Below are 12722 nucleotides of genomic sequence, written 5' to 3' on the forward strand. Positions count from 1 at the left end.
ACCGGAACAGATTAACACAGGGTTTATCATGAACACACCGGAACAGATTAACACAGGGTTTATCATGAACACACCGGAACAGATTAACACAGGGTTTATCATGAACACACAGATTAACACAGGGTTTATCATGAACACACCGGAAAAGATTAACACAGGGTTTATCATGAACACACCGGAACAGATTAACACAGGGTTTATCATGAACACACCGGAACAGATTAACACAGGGTTTATCATGAACACACCGGAAAAGATTAACACAGGGTTTATCATGAACACACCGGAACAGATTAACACAGGGTTTATCATGAACACACCGGAACAGATTAACACAGGGTTTATCATGAACACACCGGAAAAGATTAACACAGGGTTTATCATGAACACACCGGAACAGATTAACACAGGGTTTATCATGAACACACAGATTAACACAGGGTTTATCATGAACACACAGATTAACACAGGGTTTATCATGAACACACCGGAACAGATTAACACAGGGTTTATCATGAACACACCGGAAAAGATTAACACAGGGTTTATCATGAACACACAGATTAACACAGGGTTTATCATGAACACACCGGAACAGATTAACACAGGGTTTATCATGAACACATTGGGAAGTTTTACAGATTTTACTCATCTTTGAAACAGCCATTCTTACCTCTCTCATTCTCTTCTGTAATCGAATGATGAATTTGTGAAACTTTGTATGCTTACTGCCTCAACCCAGTGACACATTTGAGAAACACTGACGTTTTGAGCAGGGAGAAAGAGTTCAGATTGGGATGTGATCCCTGTGTTCCACCCCTGTCCCTGCTCCAATCCCAACCCATCCCCTGTGTGTGTGTGTGTGTGTGTGTGTGTGTGTGTGTGTGTGTGTGTGTGTGTGTGTGTGTGTGTGTGTGTGTGTGTGTGTGTGTGTGTGCGTGCGTGCGTGCGCGTGTGTGTGTGTGTGTGCACATAAGTGTGCGTGCCTGCGTTCCTGCGTGCGTGTGTATTTGTGTGCATGTGTATCGTCAGCCTTTCTCTGTTTTTAATCCCTGGTGACAGAGCTAAGAACAGTTTCACCACACAGGGCAGCATTGTGCCGCTAGAGAGGCAGAGGAGACGGTCACAGAGGGAAACTGATCCTGACTCTCTCCTCTCTGTCTCCTCTTTGGTTTACAGCTCAAAAGACAGGGATCAGAGGACACTGACCTGCCTGTCCTGTGTGAGGGCCAGAGTTACACTGACTAGGTCTACCCCTGGGGTTCTGGAGAACTCCGTCTCTGCTTATGTCCTGGCTCTCTCTCTCTCTTTCTCTCTCTGCCCCTCTCTCTCTCTCTGCCCCTCTGTCTCGCTGTTTCGCTGTCTCTCTCTGCCCCTCTCTCTCTCTCTCTCTCTCTCTCTCTCTCTCTCTCTCTCTCTCTCTCTGCCCCGCTCTCTCTCTCTCTCTCTCTCTCTCTCTCTCTCTCTCTCTCTCTTTCTCTCTCTTTCTCTCTTTCTCTCTCTCTCTCTGTCTCTCTCTCTTCTCTCTCTCTCTCTCTCTCTCTCTCTCTCTCTCTCTCTCTCTCTCTCTCTCTCTCTCTCTCTCTCTCTTTCTCTCTCTCTCTCTGCCCCTCTGTCTCGCTGTTTCGCTGTCTCTCTCTGCCCCGCTCTCTCTCTCTCTCTCTCTCTCTCTCTCTCTCTCTCTCTCTCTCTCTCTGCCCCTCTGTCTCGCTGTTTCGCTGTCTCTCTCTGCCCCTCTCTCTCTCTCTCTCTCTCTCTCTCTCTCTCTCTCTCTTCTCTCTCTTTTCTCTCTCTTTCTCTCTCTTTCTCTCTCTTTCTGTCTCTCTTTCTCTCTTCTCTCTCTCTCTCTCTCTCTCTCTCTCTCTCTCTCTCTCTCTCTCTCTCTGCCCCTCTCTCTCTCTCTGCCCCTCTGTCTCGCTGTTTCGTTGTCTCTCTCTCTGCCCCGCTCTCTCTCTCTCTCTCTCTCTCTCTCTCTCTCTGCCTGTATTTCCAGTGATTGCTGGCCAGCTCTCCTACTGTAGGTGGAGCTGTCTGTCCTGGAGTTGTGGGGAAGGTCTTCCTGTTGTGCTGGTTACCTTTTGCTCTCTGTCTCTGGTTCCTGGTTAGTGACAGCCGTGCTCCGGTACAGCAGGATTACTGCCTTACAAAGACTTTTGTCATCTGGGTACCGACCACCTCCTCGTTACGGGAGGGTTTCCTTTGATGTCCTTTAATATGTTTTCATGATTTTGGTCAGAAGTTTTCCCCTCAACCGAAATGTCTCTGCAGTGCAAAGCGGGACGAAATCCACCGGTGGGTAAAGTGAACTGCGTGTGAATGGAAAACTTTCAAAGGGAGTGGAGTAAAGGTGTAGTTGATGTGAATCACTCTCCTCTGGCTTTCTGCCACAGTGTACTTTGACAGCGGTTCAGTGTATCTAGGGCTTTTGTAAGATTGTATGATGACATCATTGGCAGGGACATTTTGTCTTTATGTACAGTATTTGCACTTCACGCAAAAGCTCTTTTGATTCTTTTTCAATATTTATGAACTGTTATTTGTCTTCACTGAACGGAGACTTAATCATTTGCCGGGGATGTTCAGTCACACGTGGAAGTTTATTTGCATGCTACTGTTTTATTGTAATTTGCTTTGAGGAAATATACAAAAATATTCAGACGTACGCTCTTAGAAAAAAGGGTTCGAAAAGGGTTCTGAGGCTGTCCCCACAGGAGAAACCTTTTTGATTCCAGGTAGAACTGTTTTGGGTTCCATGTAGAACCCTCTGTGGAAAGGGTTCCACATGGAACCCAAAAGGGTTCTGGAACCAAGAGGGGTTCTTCAAAGGGTTCTCCTATGTAGGCACAGAAACCTTTTTTGGTACACCCTTTTTATCTGAATATTTTTGTATATTTTGTTCTAGATATACTGTAGCACCTTTTCTTTCTAAGAGTGTACGTGTCAGTTGAGTTGTGTTTGTTTTGTGGAATACTTACCCACACTATGAATGGCACAGCGGAGGCATCACTACAGACCCTGGTTCCATTCCAGGCTGTATCACATCTGGCCATGATTGGGAGTCCCATAGGGCGGTGCACCATCGGCCCAGCGTCTTCCGGGTTTGGCCGGGGGTAGGCAGTCATTGGGAGTCCCATTGGGCGGTGCACCATCGGCCCAGCGTTGTCCGGGTTTGGCCGGGGGTAGGCAGTCATTGGGAGTCCCATTGGGCGGTGCACCATCGGCCCAGCGTCGTCCGGGTTTGGCCGGGGGTAGGCAGTCATTGGGAGTCCCATTGGGCGGTGCACCATCGGCCCAGCGTCGTCCGGGTTTGGCCGGGGGTAGGCAGTCATTGGGAGTCCTATTGGGCGGTGCACCATCGGCCCAGCGTCGTCCGGGTTTGGCCGGGGGTAGGCAGTCATTGTAAATAAGAATTTATTCTCAACTGACTTGCCTGGTTAAATAAAGGTTCAATAAAATCAGATTTTTAAAAAGGATGACAGACAGACATTTCAGGACAGTATTCTTGTGTGGATTAAGTAGACACTTCTAATTCTGCTACTATTTTTAGTAGACATGAGCACTAATCTACTTTGTAAGTAATCTTATTGTTGAAATGGTATAACTTCCATTTCACCAGATTAATTTACTTCAGTGTACAAACAATCAACATGTTATATTGTGTGCACTGTGCATTTTTAAAATGGATCATTTAACATTGCATTAAGAATAGACTCTATGTTTTGTAGAGGAAACCATAAACCATAATAATATTTGAGTGTATTTCTGGCAACTGCTATACAGTAACCTATACCGTATGTTTTCTTAGTACTGACATCACGTTTGAACATTGGACACGCTAATTCTACCCTCCTTAGCTTGACTTGGCTCATCAACTTGGATAACAGAGAGAAGGTTTCTGTTAAAACAAACTCCATGTCTGGGACAAAGCACCAACAGTAGCACAACAAAGCCCCACAGAGGAATTCATATTGTCTACATCACAGACATGTGAGACGAGCGTAACAGTTGTATCTTCCAGTAGGTTAACTGAGTGTCTCTGTGGATTTGAACAAGAATAGGGGAAGGGAACAAACCCGTCCTTAGCTATAGCTCTCTGCGAGTTTCTGTGTCCTCAACTTCAAAGACCACTTGTGCCCGGCTGGCCTGATAATGAGCTTTTGCCTTCTTTCACACTTAATGAGTGGAGGTAGAGTTCACACAGGGAGACGCGACGGGCACAGCGTATCCACTCGCAGCTGGGGTGTCTGACTGGCCTGGAACAAAGGCTCTGTGTCCGTCAGGCCAGTCACAGTATGGAGTTCCAGCCGTGAACAGGCAGGGACTTCTGCTTCAGTGATCTGTCTGGCTTCACTGCCCTGGGCTAGCTAGCCTAGCCAAGCCTCTCCATAGACAAGGGCCACTTGACGAAAATGACTCATTTTATGGTGTTTCCAGAGTTATATCATCAAAACAACTCAAGGCTCTTATAAAATATGCAGCGTTTGTTTGTTTTTCCCAATTTCGGTCTTCTTCATTTGGCTGTTGCATCGCAGGAAATACGGTCAGATGTGCCTCCCTATAAAATATGTAGGAATTAGTTCTAGAGAACTCAAGATCGACATGGATTACTTTACTTCTTACCAAACAAGTTTAATTTCGATTCAGCTTTAATTTATATTTCTGTAAGGGGTTTAGAATACACTGAAACTCAATTTAGAAGTGTCTGCATTTCATGCAATAACCCCTGATGAAGATACCAGAGATGTGTTATCCAATACCTGCTATTTATTCCTCTACCACACCAAGTAATCTCCAGTTTTCTTTAGATTAGGAATGTGGTCAGACTACTCATTAATTTCTATTCTGGGAAAGTTGACAACCCCCTACTGTTTAACCCTTTTGAACCCCTTGCTTCTCTCTCTTTCTCTCTCTCTCTATCTCTCCCATTCTCCCATTCTCTAATGATGAAGTCCATGTCATCCCTACAGATAGCTGATCAGCTTCCCTGGATTTCGCTGACGACATCGCTTTGTTGCGTGTGAAGATGGAAACACTGGAGTCGGAGTTGACCTGCCCAATCTGTCTGGAGCTCTTCGAGGACCCCTTGCTCTTGCCCTGCGCTCACAGCCTGTGTTTCAACTGTGCCCACCGCATCCTGATCTCCCACTGCAGCCCCAACGAGCCTGTGCAGTCCATCAGCGCCTTCCAGTGCCCAACCTGTCGCTATGCCATCACCCTCAACCAGAGGGGCCTAGAGGGACTGAAGCGTAACGTCACTTTGCAGAACATCATCGACCGCTTCCAGAAGGCTTCCGTGAGCGGGCCCAACTCCCCCAGCGAGACTCGCCGTGAGCGGGTCGCCCCGGACGGCACGGCCATGACCTCCCCCAGCGAGAGGGTGCAGTGTCAGTTCTGTGAGCAAGACCCTCCCCAGGATGCCGTCAAGACCTGTGTCACCTGTGAGGTGTCCTACTGCGACGAATGCTTGAAGGCCACCCACCCCAATAAGAAGCCCTTCACCAGCCACCGTCTGATCGAGCCCATGCCAGACTGCCACATCAGGGGACTCATGTGTCTGGAGCACGAGGACGAGAAGGTGAACATGTACTGTGTCACAGATGAACAGTTGATCTGTGCCTTGTGCAAACTGGTCGGTCGGCATCGGGACCACCAAGTAGCCGCCCTCAGCGACCGCTATGAGAAACTCAAGGTAAGAGATGCTCTGTGCTGTACTATGCTGTTCTGCACACACCTTCAGGAATATCTGGGGAGTATGGGAAGTTAATGATTGACTGTGAAAAGCTCACTATGTGCAATAATTTGTGTCCACTGAATGGAATAAATGGTGAGATTAAAAATCATATTTGATTCAAATCGAGTAAAAACATTTGGGTATATTAAATAAACAATATTGTGCCTGAATTACCTGACACATCAGATTCAATATCTGACCATTCTTTTTTAGTTTGGTTGAGATTCGCCACACACATTTTCAGAGATGCAAAAAAATAATGTGATTGCTAATTGTGTTGTTTTCCAAATGTTGCCTCATCCTAAAAACCTATGTGACATACTGCAACGTGAAAAAAACACACAGTTATACGCTATGTGTTACACTGTATCTACTGGCCCTCTTGGCTTACGAAACGGCAACACAAAGCTTACAGTATTAGAAACATGGCAAATGGAATTTCACATTCAGTCAGACTTCCCCACTAATGCAGCTACAGTAAACTCATATGAGGTCTGTTAATATTTCAAAGAGCAAAGAGCTTTGGGAACAAGGAGTGATCACACACCATGACACTTTCTTTTAGCGGCTTAAATATAACATTTTGACACGAAATCACAACCAATAAATAAAGATTGCTTCCAAGGGTTTCAGGTTAAGTTCAACTAACCTCTTTCCCTCCATGTGTCCATATTAATATGGTATCACGAGAGGCTCTTAGCTGGAACACACACAAAAAGGTGGCCACGCATTCCTTGCACTTAAGACTTGAATGAGCTCCTGTCAAAAGCATTGACGTTTGGGCTTTGTGGGCTAGCATTTCGCATACGCGCCATGGGACTCGATCATGGCTCCAGAAACCTCATGGGAGCGATCAACGCTTTATTACCAGGCAGAACCATGCGGCTGTGTATTATAGTTAGCCTTTCACATGGAAATATACCCTCACATCTGACAAGCTCTATCAAGAGACACGGCAAATAGGGATGTGATGTCAGTAGACCTTAACCCCTATACATTCTGTTGAACCACATGTATTGAAGTATTTTATCAGTAAATTAATTTTTTATTTTTGTATTTACAATAGCAATATCTATTATCGTTTGTTGTTGTTGTTGTTGTTTTGTTTTTACAGTTGATTGATAGCCAATTGATGTTTTATTTGAAGGAGGCAGTGTTTAGTCAATGCCTTTAGTAAAGGAGAAGTCAGTGTAATAATGTAATAATGTGTCTAGATGAAGGCTTTCTAGGGACCACATGGATACCATTGCATGACTTTGAAAAGACCTCAGGACTTTTCACAAATAAATACAAATGTTACACTATTTATGCATGAGTCACCAACAGGGATGTTGCATTATATAGTACACACGGACTACTTTTTTTGCTTGACCTTTCACCAAAAACAAAGAGAATGCCAAGCTTGGTCCCAGAATCCCAGTGAAACTGAGATGCGGTAATCTTAGATTGCAACACTATGGCGATCGAGGTCAGAGCATCAGCGGTAACCAGTGTTTCCTTTGTTTGATCATGCTGTCATTGTGCAGAGAACTCCAGACTGCTATCTCAGTGAGAGGAGCGAACAGGAGGAAACAGACCAGGAGATATCTATGGTATCTACAGTATTAATCCAACTCCATATTCAGGGACAGGTCTACTAAGAGTTAGCAGCTGTTATTTTCAGGAATAAAACCTGCAGACGAAATAATACCAATAATCAAGTTAAAATATATCAAGGTAAAATAAAAATAAAAATATTTTGGACTCTTTTATTCCCCTCTGAAAGTAACAGGATAATATTTTGCACAGGTGCAAATGCTCTGTAAACCTGACCGTAGAATATAGTCTATCACTATGGGTGGCTTCAAGGCCTCTATGTGATGTCTGCTTTTTCTGCGTAACCAGTAATGCCATACAGTATATATACATTATAAAGATGATATATGTACTCTGGAACATAGTTTAACATCAGGTTTTACATAACCCCCCCCCAGGGAGATTGTAAAATAAGAATTTGTTCTTAACTGACTTGCTTAGTTAAATAGGTTAAGGGAAGAGTGGCAGACTTACTGTAGTTGTGGTCAAACTTGAGCTCTGCATTTCTGACATTTCTTGCCAGTTGTAAGATACTCCACCTACTAGTTGGTCACGTTTTTTTCAGGACAAATCCTACGTTATATCTGATTACAACGTCCGTGGCCATGTCAACTCTTTCATTCTTCAGATACAAATGAATGAAGTTATTCTGAGCATGACAGTAAATGTCAGAACTAATCAACAAACCCAGAACTGGTGCTCATTACTCTTTATCCCGCTGTCGATACCTTTGTCTTGTGTGGGATTACTCTCTGTCTGTTTGTCATTCCCCCCTGACCCCTGTGCCAAGGTATTGTCATACTGTGTCCCTGAGTCAGTCTATAGCACTAGAAGGACCATGTTTTAGGGGTTGTTTGTTTTAGTCTATAAGGATTCATTTTTGTGGTTGCAACATTTTCCTTTGTGCTCCCTCGTGCATCTTTCACATGGGGCTATTGTCTTGATTTTTAAAAATATATCTTTTTTAAAGAGGCTTTATCTTTTACATAAATTACTAGTCACCCCGCTTCACCTTTTTGAATTTAAGCATATCAAATATACAACAGGCAAAGTACAAAATAACCTAAATAAATCATGTTAACAGAGACGTTATGAAAAGACAAAGATATTTAATTTATGTGGAGATGCAGCCATAGACCTCACTGCAAAAAGGTAGCGTTGGTAAATGAATTGCACTTCTGAATTGCAGTCTTGACAAGCTGGACTAGAGTATGCCGATATTACCCACTGCGAAGCCACATCAAAGCCCTATTCATTTACAACCCAGAAGGAACTGGCTAATGTAGAGGGGACGTAAATCATAGACGTAACAGAAGTATTTAGACACCTGTACATGTCTGAAATCTCTTATGTTAGGCAAAAGAAAAGTGAGAAAGAGAGGGGAAAATAAAAATATATCTAATTTTAATGATTCTAGAGTTTGAAGGATCAAATCAAATCAAATCGTATTTGTCACAAGCCCTTAACCAACAATGCTTTAAGAAGTTAAGAAAATAAATACAAATAAGTGGTAAGTAAAAAACTAGATAAGTAAAAAATAGAAAATAAAAGTAACAAATAATTAAACAGCTGCACTAAAATAACAAGCGAGGCTTTACACAGGGAGTAACGGTACAATGAGTCAATATGGAGACTATACACAGGGAGTAACGGTACAGAGTCAATATGGAGGATATATACAGGGAGTAACGGTACAGAGTCAATATGGAGGCTTTACACAGGGAGTAACGGTACAGAGTCAATATGGAGGCTTTACACAGGGAGTAACGGTACAGAGTCAATGTGGAGGCTTTACACAGGGAGTAACGGTACAGAGTCAATATGGAGGCTTTACACAGGGAGTAACGGTACAGAGTCAATATGGAGGCTTTACACAGGGAGTAACGGTACAGAGTCAATATGGAGGCTTTACACAGGGAGTAGTCACGGGGGTACTTTAGTCAATGTGGAGGCTTTACACAGGGAGTAACGGTACAGAGTCAATGTGGAGGCTTTACACAGTCAATGGGAGTAACGGGGGTACAGAGTCAATATGGAGGCTTTATACAGGGAGTAACGGTACAGAGTCAATATGGAGGCTTTATACAGGGAGTAACGGTACAGAGTCAATATGGAGGCTTTATACAGGGAGTAAGAGTCAATGTGGAGGCTTATATACAGGGGGGTAGTCAATAATGGAGGCTTTACACAGGAGTCAGTAACGGTACAGAGTCAATATGGAGGCTTTACACAGGGAGTAACGGTACAGAGTCAATATGGAGGCTTTATACAGGGAGTAACGGTACAGAGTCAATATGGAGGCTTTATACAGGGAGTAACGGTACAGAGTCAATATGGAGGCTTTATACAGGGAGTAACGGTACAGAGTCAATATGGAGGCTTTACACAGGGAGTAACGGTACAGAGTCAATATGGAGGCTTTACACAGGGAGTAACGGTACAGAGTCAATATGGAGGCTTTATACAGGTCAATATGGAGTAACAGGTACAGAGTCAATATGGAGGCTTTATACAGGGAGTAACGGTACAGAGTCAATATGGAGGCTTTATACAGGGAGTAACGGTACAGAGTCAATATGGAGGCTTTACACAGAGTCAATATGGAGGCTTAACGGTACAGAGTCAATATGGAGGCTTTACACAGGGAGTAACGGTACAGAGTCAATATGGAGGCTTTACACAGGGAGTAACGGTACAGAGTCAATATGGAGGCAGAGTCAATCAATATGGAGGCTTTACACAGGAGTCAGTAACGGTACAGAGTCAATGTGGAGGCTTTACACAGGGAGTAACGGTACAGAGTCAATATGGAGGCTTTACACAGGAGTAACGGTACAGAGTCAATATGGAGGCTTTACACAGGGAGTACAGAGTCAATATGGAGGCTATACAGGGGGTACCAGTACAGAGTCATGGGAGGCTTTATACAGGAGTAACGGTACAGAGTCAATATGGAGGCTTTACACAGGGAGTAACGGTACAGAGTCAATATGGAGGCTTTACACAGGGAGTAACGGTACAGAGTCAATATGGAGGCTTTATACAGGGAGTAACGGTACAGAGTCAATATGGAGGCTTTACACAGGGAGTAACGGTACAGAGTCAATATGGAGGCTTTACACAGGGAGGAGGCTATACAGGAGTAACAGTACAGAGTCAATGTGGAGGCTTTACACAGGGAGTAACGGTACAGAGTCAATATGGAGGCTTTACAGGAGGCTTTAGGCTACAGGGAGTAACGGTACAGAGTCAATGTGGAGGCTTTACACAGGGAGTAACGGTACAGAGTCAATATGGAGGCTTTACACAGGAGTAACGGTACAGAGTCAATATGGAGGCTTTACACAGGGAGTAACGGTACAGAGTCAATATGGAGGCTTTACACAGGGAGTAAGTCAATGTGGTTTACAGAGTCAATATGGAGGCTTTACACAGGGAGTAACGGTACAGAGTCAATGTGGAGGCTTTACACAGGGAGTAACGGTACAGAGTCAATGTGGAGGCTTTACACAGGGAGTAACGGTACAGAGTCAATATGGAGGCTTTACACAGGGAGTAACGGTACAGAGTCAATATGGAGGCTTTACACAGGGAGTAACGGTACAGAGTCAATATGGAGGCTTTATACAGGGAGTAACGGTACAGAGTCAATATGGAGGCTTTACACAGGGAGTAACGGTACAGAGTCAATATGGAGGCTTTACACAGGGAGTAACGGTACAGAGTCAATATGGAGGCTTTATACAGGGAGTAACGGTACAGAGTCAATATGGAGGCTTTACACAGGGAGTAACGGTACAGAGTCAATATGGAGGCTTTACACAGGGAGTAACGGTACAGAGTCAATGTGGAGGCTTTACACAGGGAGTAACGGTACAGAGTCAATGTGGAGGCTTTATACAGGGTCAATAGGAGGCTTTACACAGGTACAGAGTCAATGTGGAGGCTTTACACAGGGAGTAACAGAGTCAATGTGGAGGCTACAGAGTCAATCATGGAGGCTTTACACAGGGAGTAACGGTACAGAGTCAATGTGGAGGCTTTACACAGGGAGGCTAACGGTACAGAGTCAATATGGAGGCTTTATACAGGGAGTAACGGTACAGAGTCAATATGGAGGCTTTACACAGGGAGTAACGGTACAGAGTCAATATGGAGGCTTTACACAGGGAGTAACGGTACAGAGTCAATGTGGAGGCTTTATACAGGGAGTAACGGTACAGAGTCAATATGGAGGCTTTACACAGGGAGTAACGGTACAGAGTCAATATGGAGGCTTTACACAGGGAGTAACGGTACAGAGTCAATGTGGAGGCTTTACACAGGGAGTAACGGTACAGAGTCAATGTGGAGGCTTTACACAGGGAGTAACGGTACAGAGTCAATGTGGAGGCTTTACACAGGAGTAACGGTACAGAGTCAATGTGGAGGCTTTACACAGGGAGTAACGGTACAGAGTCAATGTGGAGGCTTTACACAGGGAGTAACGGTACAGAGTCAATGTGAGTCAGGCTTTACACAGGGAGTATACAGGGAGTAACAGGGGGTACAGAGTCAATATGGAGGCTTTACACAGGGAGTAACGGTACAGAGTCAATGTGGAGGCTTTACACAGGGAGTAACGGTACAGAGTCAATATGGAGGCTTTACACAGGGAGTAACGGTACAGAGTCAATATGGAGGCTTTACACAGGGAGTAACGGTACAGAGTCAATGTGGAGGCTATATACAGGGAGTAACGGTACAGAGTCAATGTGGAGGCTTTACACAGGGAGTAACGGTACAGAGTCAATATGGAGGCTAACGGTACAGAGTCAATATGGAGGCTAACAGGTACAGAGTCAATATGGAGGCTTTACACAGGGAGTAACGGTACAGAGTCAATATGGAGGCTTTACACAGGGAGTACAGAGTCAATATGGAGGCTACAGAGTCAATCATGGAGGCTTTACACAGGGAGTAACAGGTACAGAGTCAATATGGAGGCTTTACACAGGGAGTAACGGTACAGAGTCAATATGGAGGCTTTACACAGGGAGTAACGGTACAGAGTCAATATGGAGGCTTTACACAGGAGTAACGGTACAGAGTCAATGTGGAGGCTTTACACAGGGAGTAACGGTACAGAGTCAATATGGAGGCTTTACACAGGAGTAACGGTACAGAGTCAATATGGAGGCTTTACACAGGGAGTAACGGTACAGAGTCAATATGGAGGCTTTACACAGGGAGTAACGGTACAGAGTCAATATGGAGGCTTTACACAGGGAGTAACGGTACAGAGTCAATATGGAGGCTTTACACAGGAGTCAGTAACGGTACAGAGTCAATATGGAGGCTTTATACAGGGAGTAACGGTACAGAGTCAATGTGGAGGCTTTACACAGGGACACAGGTCAATGTGGAGGCTAACGGT

At 44.5% G+C, this 12722-nt stretch overlaps 1 protein-coding gene across 5 annotated transcripts in view; it reads left to right on the forward strand.

Moving 5' to 3' along the window:
• The window catches only part of LOC115118925 (E3 ubiquitin-protein ligase Midline-1-like), a 96204-nt gene that overhangs the window by 42539 nt on the left and 40943 nt on the right, over positions 1 to 12722 (forward strand). For 4 of the 5 annotated variants that reach the window (XM_065016047.1, XM_065016048.1, XM_065016045.1 and 1 more), the window contains exon 2: positions 4968 to 5689. In XM_065016047.1, the coding sequence (XP_064872119.1) occupies positions 5024 to 5689 (666 nt within the window). In that variant the 5' untranslated portion in view covers positions 4968 to 5023. Of the gene's footprint in view, positions 1 to 2035; positions 2293 to 4967; positions 5690 to 12722 lie in introns of those variants that run through there. The other variant, XM_065016046.1, reaches the window with a different exon arrangement.

The sequence above is a fragment of the Oncorhynchus nerka genome, linkage group LG3 (genome assembly GCF_034236695.1).
Source record: "Oncorhynchus nerka isolate Pitt River linkage group LG3, Oner_Uvic_2.0, whole genome shotgun sequence".
Classification (NCBI taxonomy): domain Eukaryota; kingdom Metazoa; phylum Chordata; class Actinopteri; order Salmoniformes; family Salmonidae; genus Oncorhynchus; species Oncorhynchus nerka.